We start from the raw sequence: 17,500 nt of genomic DNA on the forward strand, positions 1-17,500 counted from the left end.
ACCTGTCAGAATGTCTCAACATATATATATATATATATATATATATATATATATATATGTATATGTATATATATATATATATCATATATATACATATATATATATATCATATATATACATATATATAATATATATATACATATATTGTTGAGACATTCTGACAGGTTGATGTAAGCGGAATAGGAAACACAGGAGTCTTAGTCTTGAGTTTATTCCTGACTAGTTTCGCAGGTATGCTTTTTCAAAGGAATAGGTTTACAAACGGGCTGTGGGCATTATATACATGGGGTGGACCTCACCACCTCCCCGAGTTACCATAGTTGGTGACGAGTGTGAACATCACATTGCGGCTAACGTAACAATGAAGATTTTTTTTTTCATTTTACAATTAAATATGATAATACTAATAACAAAGAAATTATTAATAGTAAATGTAACAATAGTAATGATAACAATGATGATAAATATTTAAATAATAATAGTAACAATAATAATAACAAAAATGATAATAATACAATAGAAGTAATAATAATAATAATGATAATAATAACAATAAGATAAAAGTAATAATAATGATAATAATAATAAAAAAAAAGATAAAAATATGATAATACTAATAACCAAGAAATAAAAATTATTAATAGTAATTATAACAATAATTGAATCACTTTACATTGCCAACCACAAAAACACAAACAAGAGAACTGGTGACTTCAAATGGACAAAATCTACCGCGACACTTGCCCTCCAAGAATGGCTTCCCAGACCCCCCCACCCTAAGTAGATACCTTTTTCCCACTTCGGCCTACCCTCTCCAGCTTTCTCCCTTTCACTCTGACGTTCCTTCTTGCACCATGCTACCTTGCCCCAACTTTTTATCATGATTTATTCTTTTAATACTATTTGTTACTATTTATTTTCAACACTATTGTTACTATCATTGTTATTATAATTATTATTTATTTAGTATTACTATCATTATATATATTTATAAATTTATTATTACATTTTTATTATTACCATCATTATTATTATTACTTTCATTATCTTTGTTATTATTATTATCATCGTTATTATTATTGTTACTATTATTATTTAAATATTTAATTTTTCGTTTTTTATTATCATTGTTATCACTATTATTGTTATAATTACTATTAATAATTTTTATTTCTTGGTTATTAGTAATATCATATTTTGATCATTTTTATATTTTTATTTTTATTATTATTATTATCATTATTATTACTTTTATTTTATTGTTATTATTATCATTATTATTATTATTACTTCTATTGTATTGTTATTATCATTTTTGTTATTATTATTGTTACTATTATTATTTAAATATTTATCATCATTGTTATCATTACTATTGTTACATTTACTATTAATAATTTCTTTGTTATTAGTATTATCATATTTAATTGTAAAAAAAAAAAAAAAAAAAATCTTCATTGTTACGTTAGCCACAATGTGATGTTCACACTCGTCACCAACTATGGTAACTCGGGGAGGTGGTGAGGTCCACCCCATGTATATAATGCCCACAGCCCGTTTGTAAACCTATTCCTTTGAAAAAGCATACCTGCGAAACTAGTCAGGAATAAACTCAAGACTAAGACTCCTGTGTTTCCTATTCCGCTTACATCAACATATACATATATATATACATATATATATATATATATATATATATATATATAGATAGATAGATAGATAGATAGATATATATATATATATATATATATATATATATATATGTGTGTGTGTGTGTGTGTGTGTGTGTGTGTGTGTGTGTGTGTGTGTGTGTGTGTGTGTGTGTGTGTGTGTGTGTGTGTGTGTGTGTGTGTGTGTGTGTGTGTGCGTGTGTGTGTGTGTGTGTGTGTGTGTGTGTGTGTGTGTGTGTTTACCTAGTTGTATTATACGGGAAGGGGAGCTATTCTCGTGGTAACCCGTTTTTGTATCTCGCAAGATCAAGCTTCCTCTTAAATTCTTGTATTGTGTTTGCACACACTATTTCTTCATCCAATTTGTTCCATATACCTATCACATTGTGTGAAAAGCTGTTGTTTTTCAGGTCATTCCTGTAATTATCCTTTTTGAGTTTCATTGCATGTCCTCTTGTTCTTTCTCTGTCCCGCTTTAATAAGTCCTCTCTATTAAGGCATTCTTTTCCTTTCATAATTCTGAAGATGGTTATTAGGTTCCCTCGTTCTCTTCTTCTTTCCAGGGTTGGCAATTCCAGTTCGACCAGTCTTTGTTCATATGTCAGGTTTTGCAAGTGTTGGGACCAACTTTGTCGTTGCTCTTTGTATTCTTTCTAATTTTCTTATATTCTTTTTTGTACTGGGTGACCATATCAGCGCTGCATATTCCAGTTTTGGCCTTATTGGTGTTTGTAATATTTTCTTGATCATTTCCTTATCCAGGTATTTAAAGGCCACTTTTATCTATATGCCTTTGGTGATGATTACTCCTAGGTCCCTTTCAGAATTTACTTTCTTTACTTCTTTTCCATCAATTTTATACTGTCCTGTTATTCGCTTCTTGTGTGTTGTGTGTGTATGTGTGTGTGTGTGTGTGTAGCATGAATAAAAGTAACTCCTACGTACCCCTTATCTAATTAGAACACGTTTATACTCATGCTTGTGTGAACAATATTTTGTTAGTTAATTCGTAGTAAGCACATTTATATTGGAATTAATTTTATGATTTATATTACTCTTATCCAAAAGATTAAAACATAGAATTGTGAAAATATAAAGGTCGAGAGGTGGAGAGTAGTTAAGTTAAAGTGGAGTAGAAGTGAATTGGAGATCAAAAAGTAATGTGAGACAATTGTGAAGATATTTTTTTCTAGGAGCTTGAACAATTATTCTCTTTTTATATTTATAAATCAAAATGTAAAAGAAGCAATGGGAACTTTATCTAGAATTATGAAAGGGAGAATCTACAAAAGTAATATTAGAAACGAAACACAAGCAAAGAACAAAGGATTAAGTAATGAGTAATTTCTCGGCAATAACCTGTATTCCCATCCTTTGGAGCCAATGTCGCGTCTATGCGCAGTATTATTTACTATTTACCTGTTTGTTTATTATTTACCTATACCTATGCATTTATTTATGTATTTTAATTGTTATTTACATTATTATAGTTTTTATTTACTATTATTCTATTATCATTATGATTTTTTTTTTCGCATCCGACCTAGATATGGACCAAAAGGTCTCCTGTCGGCATGCTCCGCCTTTGTAATCCTTTGTAATGATAAAGGACACACTGAGGGAGTACAGAGGAGTAATATTATGAATTAAAAGGGATCAGCATTCAGATTTATTTTTTCAGAATTTGATGTATTACGCATAAGTAAAAAATGAAGTTAACTAAAGTAAAAATTGAATTGACGCGATGAAGTAGCGTTAAAGATACCAGAAAGAAGCAGGTTGATACAGCAAGGAGCAACAGTCATATGATCAGCGATGTGGAAAAAATGTGAAAGTGTTCATTATGATTAATTATGATTGGTGACCAAAAGGGAAATTAATTGTTACTCTGTTCAGTTCCAGTGAAAGAATGCATAAGAAAGAAGTGAAGTAATTGTTGGCTTAGATGAATATGCAGATGATTTTAGAAATACTAAAAAAAGAAAAAGATGAGGAATAAAATAGGGACATGGAGTGATGTAAATAAGTAACAAATACTATAAGAAAATATGGAAAAAAATGACCAATTATAGAATAAGGACGATAAACCCTCATCCACAAAAACTGGTAGAAGAAAATAGATAGAAGGAGGAAAATACTCTTGCAATATATCTGTAAATAAAGGCAACAATTCTAAGATTGTGAATGTACACACAAGACTACACACATTGATGTACAGAAAAGTGGACAAGGAGTGTTTAAGAAAAGGAAGCTAGCTGAAATTTTTGTAGTAATTAGTTTAGAAATTGAAAGGGGAACAAATTGAGAGAGAGGGAAAGGCAGACGGTGCTGATAGAATGAAATGACCTTAGAATTGGAAAATACGGCTGAAGAATATTGGCAGAAAATGAAAGAAAAACACGTAGGAGTCAGACAAGAAAAACGTTATTTGAAGATTTCTCTTTCTATAATTTGGTCATCTTATACCTCTCCTTTTTATTACGAAGCACTTTTTACAGATTTAATATTCTCCAATTTATTTCAACCTTTGCTGCTATATAAACTCCAATTGAACTGGATCGATTATTTTCACTTTATTTGCGTTTTTATATGCCAAAAACGTTTTTTTTTGTTTTTGTTTTTTTTAGACGCTTAAAAAACTTTTGTTTGCAAGCTTGTATTAATCGAAGTAAACTCCGACCTACATTTATAATTCGAAGGACTATGTTGATATGAATTTTCCTCGAATCAGTAAGACAGATTATTGTAAATAGAACCTATAAAGCTTCATCCCTAGTATCCACAGCAATTGATTAATTTCTACTGTTTTCTTAAAACAAAATCATAGGGGCGTAATATGATGTATATGTATAGCATATAAATACCGGTATATATATATATTTATATATATATATATATATATACACACACAATATATATATATATATATATATATATATATATATGTATATATATATGTATATATATATACATATATATATACATCATATACATATACATATATATATACATATATATATATATGTATATATATATATATATATATATATATATAAGTATATGTATATATGTACATGTATTGGAAGAAAGTTAAGAGAGGAAGGGGAGCCGAGTGAAGTAGGGAAGAAAAGGTGCAGATGGAGAGATGTCAACAGAAAAGGAGGTGGTAAGGGAAAGATGTGCAAAGTATTTTAGGGGAATTAGCTGCATGTTATTGTGTGGTTAAAAATTGTTAAGTAGTTTGCAGCTGATACTTTAGGTTCTATATTGGGCGCCCCTAAGGACCAGAGTCACATATAATTTTGTTTGTGATAGAGGAAATCTACACTCATAGACAAATGATGCTACTTTATTATACTGCGACTGTCCCTCCGTTGTGCTGTCTCCCCACTCTTAATATTATGCTGTACCACTTCTCTGAATATTTATTTCTTTTTTCGCCAAACCCTGTGTTAGGGGAGAAAGAATACTACCACAGAGTATTCCCACTTGAGTCGTGAAAGGTAAAAAAAAAAAAAAAAAAAAAAAAAAAAAAAAAAAAAAAAAAAAAAAAAAAAAAAAAAAAAGGTCTGGGAGTTTTCCAAACCGAATCGCAGATGAGAGTAATAGGGAAGAGATAGGTAGTATATTTGAGAGAAGGAAGATGGATGTTGTGTCGTTGAATGAAATCAAGTTGAAAGGGAGGGGCGAGTTTGAGTTTGGGAATGTGGTTGGGAGGGTGTCAGGAATAAAGAGAAGACGAGGGAGAGAAGGAGTGGCTATACTAGTAAGTGAAGAGATAGGTAAGCGTGTGGTGGAGTGGAAGGAGGTTTCTTCCAGGTTAATGTGGATGAAGGTGAAACTGGGAAGAGAGATATAGGTCTTTGTAACGTGTGGGCCTGGTAGTGAGAAAGATGTAGAAGAAATGGAGGCTTTTTGGATATATTTAAATGAATGCACAAATGGTTTAGGGAGAAATGTCAATGTAGTGGTATTGGGAGACTACAATACTTAGGTAGGAGAATAATCACTAGAGGGAGTGGTTGGGAAGTGTGGAGCTCCAGGAAAATTAGTAGTAGAGAGATGATGGTGGAAATGTGTCTAGGAACAGAATTGATGATAGCAAATATAATGTTTAGGAAGAAAGTCAAACATAAGTACACATGGGAGAGAATGGTGGATGGAAGGGTGGTAGATATGCCTTTAATGGACTTTATAGTGTTAACCAGGAGAAGGGCAGGAAGTGTTTTGGATGTATATGTTCTAGGGGGGAGAGAGTGGGGAAATATCTGAGGTTAAATATGTTTGAGATGAAATGACTGAAAAGTATGGTAGGGTTTACTAGACTAGATAGAGTGAAAGACAAGGAGGGGAGGTGAAGAGCGGCGGAGAAAGGAAGTTGGGATATATGGTTGATGAAAGAGTATTGGGATGATTTGGATGCATAGAAAGAATGAGTGAAGAAAGGTCACACACACACACACACACACACACACACACACACACACACACACACACACACACACACACACACACACACACACACACACACACACACACACACACACACACACACACACACACACACACACACACACACACACACACACACACACACACACACACACACACACACCCACACACACACACACACACACACACACACACACACACACACACACACACACACACACACACACACACACACACACACACACACACACACATATATATATATATATATATATATATATATATATATATATATAATATATTTATATATATATACATGTATGTATACGTATAGATATTTATATATATATATATATACATTGATATATATATATATACATATATTGATATATATATATATATATATATATATATATATATATATTGATCAGAGGCGACTCCAGGTCATCAACGTCACTCGGGCTCATCACAGACTTTTACCTCTACCAAGCTAATACGTATTAGCCCGAGTTACTGGACAGTTTTCCGTTCCTTTAAGAATATTGTATAATTTAAATCTTTCTTACATTAGAATTTAAATCCTAAGCTCTGTAGAAATCTATTGTTTCAAGGAAACATTGAATTTGAATTACTTTTAATTCTTACAATTATAGATAACAACTTGGGCCGGTAAGCTCTGAGCCCGAGCGCATCATCAACTCAAGAGATGCCAGTTAGTCTTTTACCCAGCTTACCAAGCTAATTTGTATTAGCCCGAGTTACTGGACAGTTTTCCGTTCCTTTAAGAATATTGTAGAATTGAGATCTTTCATACATTGGAATTTAAATCCTAAGCTCTGTAGAAATCTATTGTTTCAAGAAAACATTGAATTTGAATTATTTATAAATTCTTACAATTATAGATAACAACAAGGCTGTAAGCTTTGAGCCTGAGCGGTGGAGGCAGGATCCGGAAAATCTCTGATTGGCCGAGCCGAGAAGCAGCTCGATTATCATTGGGTGACGAGTCAGGCGCGTTATATAGGAGCAATATTTATATTCTGACACAGCCCACCTAGAGTAGACGAATCCCAGACGCTGAACGAAAATATATGAACTATGGTCAGGCAAAATAAATGGAGCCCGAGCTAACTGGCTGTAATTACATGTTCATTTTAGAAAATCTAATACTCGGGTTAAGCCCGAGTAGACTGACCGCCGAAGTCATCACTGATATATATATATATATATATATATATATGTATATATATATATACAGTATATATATATATTCATATATGTATACATGTATATATATATATCATATATGTATATACATATATACACACATATATATATACATATATACATATATATATATACATATGTATATGTATATATATACACACATATATATATATATATATATATATATATATATGTATATATATATTGGAAACTGGTATGTTATAACACATATGTAAAAGTTCACTATTAACCCATTATCGGAGAAAAAATGACGAAAGTACAGGGAAACTGTATATTTCGACTACTATCTGTAGTCCTCTTCAGCAGAATGCTTACAAGAAGTTGGTACAAGTATATATGAGGAAGTGAGGGGTACATAAAAGGGAATGGGGAAAGTGGGGGGACTCAGGTTACATGCCCTTGAAATGCTTGGGTCAAGGAAGGACAGTTGGTGGTGTTTTGTCCGACCGCTCTTGACATTATTTTGTTGACCGCTAAAAAAAGGTCAGTGGCCCCCAGATTGTATATATATGTATATATATACAGTATATATATATATATATATATATATATGTATATGTATATATATGTATATACGAGTATATATGTGTATATATATATATATATATATATATATATATACTTTATATATATATATGTATATGTATATGTATGTATGCATATGAAAGGGGTTGGTGGATGTAAGGTTAGTAGATAAGGCTTTAATAGACTTTACATTGGTAACCAGAAGAGTAAGAAAAATTTTGGATGTACAAATTCTTATAGAAGAGAGTGATGGAATAACAGATAATTTTTTGATGGAAGGTAAATTGAGAATGGAGGATGGAGAAAGAGGAGAAGGACAGAAGGTAAGGAGGTGCTTAGAGTAAACTGCTTAAATGAGAAAGAAAATAATTAGTACAAGAAGAAGCTGAGAGAAATGTGGGAGGGAGGGAAGGATATAGTAGTATTAGGAGTGGGGGATGAATAGGGATGTTTCAAGAAGGGAGTCACATGGTGTGCAAAAATGGTGAGTGGAACAAGGAGTACGGAAGGAAATAGATGTTAGTGTAGTGAGTGGTGAGATGATGAAACAAATAAGGTTGTAGGAAAGAAGAAACGAGCATTCAAAGATTGGTTGCAAATTAGAACGAGAGAATCATATGAGAAGTATAAGGAAAAAAGAGATGCAAAGTATAAGATAAAGGAGGTAAAAAGGAGAGCAGATGTGAAATGGCGTAAGAATATGGCAGACGTTTTTGAAACAATAAAAAGATGTTTTGGAGGAAAATTAAGAATAAAAGTGGATGCGAATCAAGTAGAGTAGAAAAGATATAAGGTGCACATGGAGGGATTATAATGGGAGAGACAGTAAGATGGGCTGTACATGGAGAGATTATAATGGAAAAGACAGTAAGATGGGCAGAGTATTTCATGAAGTTGTTAAATAAGAGGGAGGATAGAGAGGGTAAGGTAGTTGCAGTGAGAAGAAAACGACAGTGATGAATAAGAAAAATAGAGGAAAAATAAGAAAAGATGAGGTGAAAGCAGTTACTGAGATAGTGAGTTCAGGTAAGGCACCTGGATTAGATGGATATCAAGAGGAGTGTCTAAAAAAGAGAGGTATAGTGATGGTGGACTTGCTAGTGATGTTGTTTAATCCTTGTCTTAAAGAGGGTACAGGTTCTGAGGACTGGATGAGTACCTGTATAGTTCCGCTTTACAAGGGAAAAGGGAACAAGTGTTAGTGTAGTAGTTTCAGAGGGATCAGTTTCTTGAGTGTAGTTGCGAAGGATTATAAGAGGGCTTTGACTAAGAGGATCATGAGAGGAATAGAGGGGGTAATTAGTGAGGAACAGTGTGGGTTTAGGATAGGTAGGGGTTGGGTAGACCGGATATTTGTGGTAAAACAGATATGTGAGAAAGCTTTAGGAAGAGGCAAGGATGTTTTTGAGCCTTTATGGATTTGAAAAAACATTGCAGACATATGGGATAGGAGGAATAATATTAAGGATTATATAGGTGGAGCATGCCGACAGGAGACCTTTTGGTCCATATATAGGTCAGATGAAAAAAAAACTCATAATAGTGATGAACAAATAAATGAATAAATAAAAACTATAATAATGTAAATAATAAATAAAATAGATAAATGCATAGGTATAGTTAGAACAGTTAAGAGTTTTATGAGAGTACTAGAGCCTGTGTTAGAACTAGGAATCAAGAGAGTAAGTGGTTTGAGGTAAAGGTGGGAATTCACCAGGGATCTGTCATGTCGCCGTGGCTGTTCAACTTATACATGGGTGCGGTGGTGCGACAGGTAAATGTAAGTGTAATGGCCCGGTGACTGGAGATGTATATAGATAATGAAGTAAAATTAGATATAAGCCAGATGTTGTTTACTGACGACACTGCGCTTGTGTTAGGGTCAGAGGAGGGATTAAAGAAGTTAGTGACGGAGTTTGGGAAGGTGTCCGAAAGAATTTGAAGATGAATGTGGGTAAAAGTAAGGTGATGAAATGTACAAGGGGATAGGATGGCAGCAAATTGGAAGTGATTATTAAGGGAGAGAGACTAGAGGAAGTGGGGATGAATGTGGCAGGAAAGGGAGGAGTGGAGGTGGAGGTAGAATGTAGATTGAGGGAAAAAGTAAATGGCTTTTGTGTATTAAAAAGATGTAATATGAAATAGACATTTTTGAATGGATGCTAAGAGGAGATCGTATGAAAGAATGATTGCGCCGACGGTAGTGTATGGGGCAGAAACATGAAACATAAGAGAGGAAGAGAGGAGTTTTGATGTGATTAATAAATGCCTGAGAAATATAGTAGGGGTTGCTAGGCGGGATAGAGTGGAAAACGATGAGGTTAGGAGGAGAGCCAGGGTGGAAAAGTAGTTGTGAGACAGGGTTGATGAATGAGTGGTGGGATGGTTTGGAAACATGGAAAGAATGACTGAAGAAAGATTGGTGAAAGAATGGCAGAGGTGGGTAGAGTGAACATGAGGGGACAACCAAGGATGAGAAGGATGGATGGGATACAAGGGATGATGGGAAAGAGGGGCATGTCTATTGAGGAAGGACGGGAGAAGACAGAAGATAGGGGTGAGTGTAGAATGGTTTTGTATGGATGATGCTCTGATGCATAGAAAGGAGTAGGTGGAGGATGTGGGGGGGGTGAGGGAGTATGTGTGAATGATATTCTGACGCAGCTGGAAGGGATTTCTACCGTATTCCTTTTTTTTTTTCATTAGGGGATGGAGAGAGGGGGGTCGCCGACTAAATTAAGCTGCCTTGCTTTAGATGTGCTGTGTCTTGCTGCACTGTTTCTGACACAAGGCAGTGGGCGAAATGCACGGATGATGTGTCATCCAGGAGGAGCCAAGAGAAGAGGAAGGGAGGGGTGGTGAATGGGAGTGGAGTATGTGGGGATGAAATGGATGGGAGTGGACTTATGCCTTTGACTTTGATTACCTCCCTTGTAAGGGGGAAAAAGACTTGGTATGTATATGTATATGTATATGTATATGTATATGTATATGTATATGTATATGTATATGTATATGTATATGTATACGTATATGTATATTTATATGTATATGTATATGTATATGAATATGTTGCTAGCGTCTTGACCTCGTGATTATGGACGCACGGGTCAGGGTTCGAATCCCATGGCAGAGCTTCTAAAAATGTATATGTATATCTATATATATGTATATATATATATATATATATATATATGTATTATAAACATACATACATATATTATATATATATATATATATATATATATATATATATATTCATACACACATTTACATATGCTCATATACGTATTCGTGGAAATGGAGGGAGGACTGTTTTGATCTTTGTAACTTTGCTCAATATGATTCACTTAAAAAGATTACCATTTGGTTGTTGTGTATTTTTGTACAAAATTTTCATATATGATATTACTGAAATTTTTGTATCAATGTGTATAAAAAGTCGTTCCTAGATAACATTGTAGGAACCATATCGTTTCTATGAACCTAAAAGTGTCAGCGTAGTAATACAATATCAAAGAATTAACATCTAAACATAGAATTCTAGATACTCCCTACCTATGTTAGGCACAACATCTGGATTAGATTCATCAGGGGGTGGCTGTGCTGTACTTTCTTTGCTTATTTTTCTGCTCCTTCTCTTCCTGCGATAATGACGAACCCAAACGACCCATATTACAACAACTATCACCACTACTATTCCTCCAACTATTCCTCCCACTGGACTCGAAGAATCCGTAGGTTCAGGATCTGAAACATTAGAAAAATACACAAGAAATTATTATTATCATCTATGATTTCTTTTCTCTATTAGTGCGTTTTCTTTTGCGTTTTGTGGGGTCTTCATGCAACATGCTTTGCGGTTGTTGTTGTTGTTGTTGTTGTTGTTGTTGTTGTTGTTGTTTCTTATACTATATGTTTTTTATGTGAGGAGTTTTGTATGAAGGTTATTGAGCTTTGATTAAATTCAAACCTCATTGTGTGGTCGAGTTGATCTGATTTATTCGTAGAAATTTTGTTGGACTTTGATAATGTTGAGGAGAAAAGCTATATTTCCTTCAAGAGAAATGCAATATAAATAGCTATGTCAAGTTTAATGCTTAACATTTCTGGTTAAAGAAATACAGATTTTGATATTTTACATTTCGAGTATTGCAAATTTCCCGATTTTAGAGATTACCAATTGAAACGAAGAGGTAATGTACAAATAGAAATCTGTACTGTCAATGACCCTTGGTATTATCTGATGCTCAATGGCCGGTCGGTCTAGCATCGCTATTCGCGACGTAAGTCGAGGTGATCGACCGGTCTATCGTCGCTTCTCGCGGCGTAAGTCGAGGTGGCCGACCGGTCTAGCGACGCTATTCGCGGCGTAAGTCGAGGTGACAAGGGGAGATCGTGACGTTAAACTAAATAAAAATATTTGATTTTTTCTTTCATCTCTTCGACGACTTTTTCAGACTATGAATTACAGATCTGGTTTTTTTTTCACCTATTTGGTTATTATGAATTATTCGATCAGTTACTTTATTGATGAATTCCCTTATCTATACATGCATTCGTTTACATTTCTGTATTCATTTAATGAGTTATTGTAAATATGTGAATAACATATTTTTGTCTAACGCATACTGTATAAGTTAACGGCGGACGCAAATAACCGTATGTTGTTGAATTTTCATATATGAATCACACATAACTGAAACTAGACAATACCACGCACAAGAATAACAAACGTAATTAAAAAATATCATTGAGAGTTTTAAATTTGTATAATTTTGCTTGAAATGATTAATAATGAATAATAAACAACAAAACGAAATAATTTCCAAGAAACAATGTGTATGCGTGTGTGTGTGTGTTAGTGTATGTTTGCCTGTGTGCATGCTCGTGTGTGTATATGTGTGTTTCCGTGTGTATGTGTGTGTGTGTGTGTGTGTGTGTGTGTGTGTGTGTGTGTGTGTGTGTGTGTGTGTGTGTGTGTGTGTATGTGTGTGCGTGTGTGTGTGTGTGTGTGTGTGTGTGTGTGTGTGTGTGTGTGTGTGTGTGTGTGTGTGTGGGTGTGTATGTGTGTGTGTGTGTGTGTGTGTGTGTGTGTGTGTGTGTGTGTGTGTGTGTGTGTGTGTGTGTGTGTGTGTGTGTGTGTGTATGTGTGTGTGTGTGTGTGTGTGTGTGTGTGTGTGTGTGTGTGTGTGTGTGTGTGTGTGTGTGCGTGTGTGTGTGTGTGTGTGTGTGTGTGTGTGTGTGTGTGTGTGTGTGTGTGTGTGTGTGTGTGTGTGTGTGTGTGTGTGTGTGCGTGTGTGTGTGTGTGTGTGTGTGTGTGTGTCTGTGTGTGTGTGTGGATAACAAGACATGAATAACGTTGCTTTTAGGACCTGAAGCTTGCAAACTTGCATCTTGCAATATCCAATTAAATCAAATCATGAAATAGCTTGCATACAATTCAACACCAAATAGTATACGACTGAGAAATGCCCATATCCTGTTGAAGATACTGGTACTGCAGAGCTATGCTATGACAAATAATTTATAGATATATAGATATCACTTCTACCTATGATGCAAGGCTCTCAAATATCAAAATGAAAATTACTACAAAATGCTTAGTTGATATCGATTTTGTTATCATGCAAGAATTGATATGCCTAACTTAGTAAAAAAAAATTGAAAACGTGATGCAATGGTGAACATAGAATATCATTAAAAATCTATATGATCTCACAAAAATTCATTAAAAATTATATAGCAATTTAGAATTATGAGCTCTAGCTCACTATATAAGCAAAATCACTGTCATGGCGGTTTTTCAAAAATCTTTAAACTCCTTCATGCAAATGCCTCTCCACAAATGTACATAATAATAGCTTTCACAAACATCACATTCTTTGACAGCATCATTTACAGAATAGATATATGTTGGTCTTGTAATTGAATCATTTGTCAATGAAACAGTTATCATTCAGAAATATTTGCATTCGAAATCTTACCTTATTTCAATGGAATTGTTCATATTTGCCTGCCAAGTAAAAGTGCATAACGGGACGAAGTGATAGAGTACGTAATGAGCCAATTTAGAAATTCCCATATTGGTGTGAGAATCATTCTATTGATAATTGTGATGTTTAGAATTTTTCCTTCAGGCTTCAGTAAGATAATCAATAATTGTACTATACAAATTTAAATGAATTAACAAACATATTGCAATCACGATTCTGATAAAGATATTTCCGAATATAATAACTCTCTGACTAAAACCAGAGATTAAGAGAAATTAAAACAAACATCATAGACTAAGATCCTGAAATATAAAAAAGTAAATTATCCCTGCAAATCAAAAAAGAGAAAACAATGCTCTCGTTAATTTCTAGAATAGAATAAAGGAATATATATATATCAATGTCAGAACTTATTTCGTACCTCTGTCAATAAGGACCCTTGAGGTATACGCGGACACAACAACAGGCTGCGAGGTTATGGGCCCGTGAGAAACATACACCTTAATTTGGTAGCTGGTTCCAGCGTCCAGCCTGCTCACGTTGAAACTTGGACTATGGGAAGTCACGTTAGCAAAAAGGGTGTTATTGTGGAGGTAGACCTAGAAATAGAGAGGAAAAGGTATATTACATAATGTTGCATCAAGGTAAATACTGAATGATACATTACTAAAAGGATTTAAACTATTCATTATGTGATTAGCAACATAGCAGAGGCGGACTTTTTTCGTTATTTAAAATGGAAAAGTGCAAAACAGACTTGTGTGGAATTGGGTAAATGCATGCACACATACACGCACGCACGTACACACACACACACACACACACACACACACACACACACACACACACACACACACACACACACACACACACACACACACACACACACACACACACACACACACACACACACACACACACACGGCTCGGTAGCTGATTGGTAAAGCACTGGCCTCACAAGCCAGAGAACCGGGGTTCGATTCCCCGGCCGGGCGGAGATAAGTTGGGTTTGTCTCCTTTCACGTGTAACCCCTGTTCACCTAGCAGTGAGTAGGTACGGGACGTTAGTCAAGGAGTTGTGACCTTGCTGTCCCGGTGTGTGGTGTATGAGTGGTCTCAGACCTACCCAGAGATCGGCAAATAATGAGCTCTGAGCTCACTGCCGTATGGTGGTGTCTGGCTGTCTCGACAGAGACTGCAGCAGATCCGAGGTGAATACACACACACACACACACAGCTTCGATGGCGCGCTTGGTAGAGTTCCCGGCTGTCACTACGGAGGTCCGGGTTCAAATCCCGCCCAGGGCTGAAATCATTTCAGTATCGCTCCGCTGCGAGTCGTTACTCCAACTCTCGTGGGCAGGGATTTGTGCGCGCGCGCGCGCGCGTGTGTGTGTAGGTGTGTGTAAGCTCTGAGCTCTCTTTCGGGAGGGAAATAGCTGTCGAACACGAGTCCGACATGTGATCCAAGACCATGGTGAATCACGCACACACACACACACACACACACACACACACACACACACACACACACACACACACACACACACACACACACACACACACACAAATACAAACACACGCACATATGCACACACAAACACACACACACACACACACACGCCAAACACAAACACAAAACAAACACAACATAACCACAAACATAATCATATACAAGCACATACACGCACACACTCACAGTAACACAGATATACACATACCTATATGCACACTAACAAACACACGTACACACAAGCCCACAAACACATAAGTACACAAACACAAAACACTCAACACACAAGCACAAAAGCACACACACAGGCACACAAACACCCACAAACAATAACAAGCACTAAAACACACAAACACTCAAGCACTAAAACACACAAACACACAACACACAAAACACACACTTACACACACACACACACACACACACACACACACACACACACACACACACACACACACACACACACACACACACACACACACACACACACACACACACACACACACACACACACACACACACACACACACACACAGACACACACACGCACAAACACACACACAGGCACACAAACAAACACACACAAACAATAACAAGTACTAAAACACACAAACACTCCTGATCACCCTCTATCAAACGAAATGCCACGCAAGTTAGTTTCTGTGTGACTCCGCATCAACTTACGTCAATAGCCGCTTATCTGCTGCCGGAGTTGTCGCCGGAAATTCAGTTCAGACTTACCTCTGCCCGGTAAAGAGTCGTGCCGGCCGTGGGAGCCGTTGGCCTCTCGCAGGTTAAGCTTAGGGAAGTGGCAGTGATGTTGGCCAGTCGGCAGGAGGACAATGGGGCCGGCATTTCTTTTGGGGAATAAATTGAAAAAAAAAATCGGATTAATTATAGGTGTCTTTGTTACTTCTGGTTCTTGCCAAAGTATCTAAAGAAAGTAACCTAAGTATTTATGGACCTAATAATGACATTTGGAACAGATATATGCGATTAGATTTTTAGGAGTTTAGGTTCGTCTTATAACTCTGGAGATACTTCATGTGGAAAAATATTGAGAACAATTTCCCTAACTTGAAGATGTCAATCACATACATAGAATAGACTGGTAGCAGTTGGAATAAAATAAACAGTACTTCCAAGTATGGAAGGTATAATGAATGTTGTTGATGTTTACCCGCGTTTCTGTCAATGTGAATAATCACGAGCCACTGTCTTACGTTAATGGAAGTAGGTTGTATTATGTAGATTGCAATTATGTGTACTGCTTCGCAAATACAAATATGCTCTTTTGCGAATAATTGTACAGCTGTGCATCAAGTACCTGTAGACACATAGCTGCGTTTTTTTTATCAAAACGTTTTGCAGGGATACACATCACTAAATTTAAGGCTTGTGTTTTCATCTAAAATCTAAATAGTTAGTACTATATGATACGGCGTTAAGAAAATGCTACAATAAATCTAAATAGGTTTTGATCTGCATGAAACCCTCTTATTATCAAACGTTTAATAGATGGCACACACACACACACACACACACACACACACACACACACACACACACACACACACACACACACACACACACACACACACACACACACACACACACACACACACACACACACACACACACACACACACACACACACACACACACACACACACACACACACACACACACACACACACACACACACACACACACATACATACATTCGTGAACTATGAGCTCTCTTCCGGGAGGGTAGCTGTCGATCACGAATGCAATATGTGATCCAAGACCATGGTGAATTACACACAAAAGAAAAAATCTCTGTTAGGGAATAATTCCTTCCTTCTAGAAACGACCTTAAATCAATCCAGCGGCCCCCACTTCCTTGTACCTATCGCATATACCCTGCTACGTGCACAGAGATGAATCGTGAAAAGATTAATATAACAATTATTATTTTGAACGGTGATGAAAGAATACTAGGAGCTGAGAAATTCTTCGTCATTATCCACGAGCAAACTGAGCTAAAGGGATGCATCATAGATACAGGAAGTTATCAAGAAAATATCCCGAAAATTCTGCGTAAAAGGTTTATA

The 17,500-nt window shown here is 35.7% G+C and overlaps 1 protein-coding gene and 1 non-coding gene across 2 annotated transcripts in view; one reads left to right on the forward strand and one right to left on the reverse strand.

Annotated features, from left to right (window-relative positions):
* LOC143039323 (neural cell adhesion molecule 2-like) overlaps positions 1 to 17,500 on the reverse strand; it is a 131,392-nt gene that overhangs the window by 8,445 nt on the left and 105,447 nt on the right. The window contains exons 12-14 of the mRNA XM_076209202.1: positions 16,146 to 16,261; positions 14,313 to 14,490; positions 11,454 to 11,645 (exon numbers count right to left, since the gene is read on the reverse strand). Coding sequence (XP_076065317.1) covers positions 11,454 to 11,645; positions 14,313 to 14,490; positions 16,146 to 16,261 — 486 coding nt within the window. The remainder of the gene's footprint in view (positions 1 to 11,453; positions 11,646 to 14,312; positions 14,491 to 16,145; positions 16,262 to 17,500) is intronic.
* TRNAV-CAC (transfer RNA valine (anticodon CAC)) lies at positions 14,815 to 14,887 on the forward strand. The gene has a single exon. It is a non-coding gene; the product is annotated as a tRNA-Val (tRNA).

This window comes from Oratosquilla oratoria, chromosome 26 (genome assembly GCF_046742065.1).
Source record: "Oratosquilla oratoria isolate Oo_2021 chromosome 26, ASM4674206v1, whole genome shotgun sequence".
Classification (NCBI taxonomy): Eukaryota; Metazoa; Arthropoda; class Malacostraca; order Stomatopoda; family Squillidae; genus Oratosquilla; species Oratosquilla oratoria.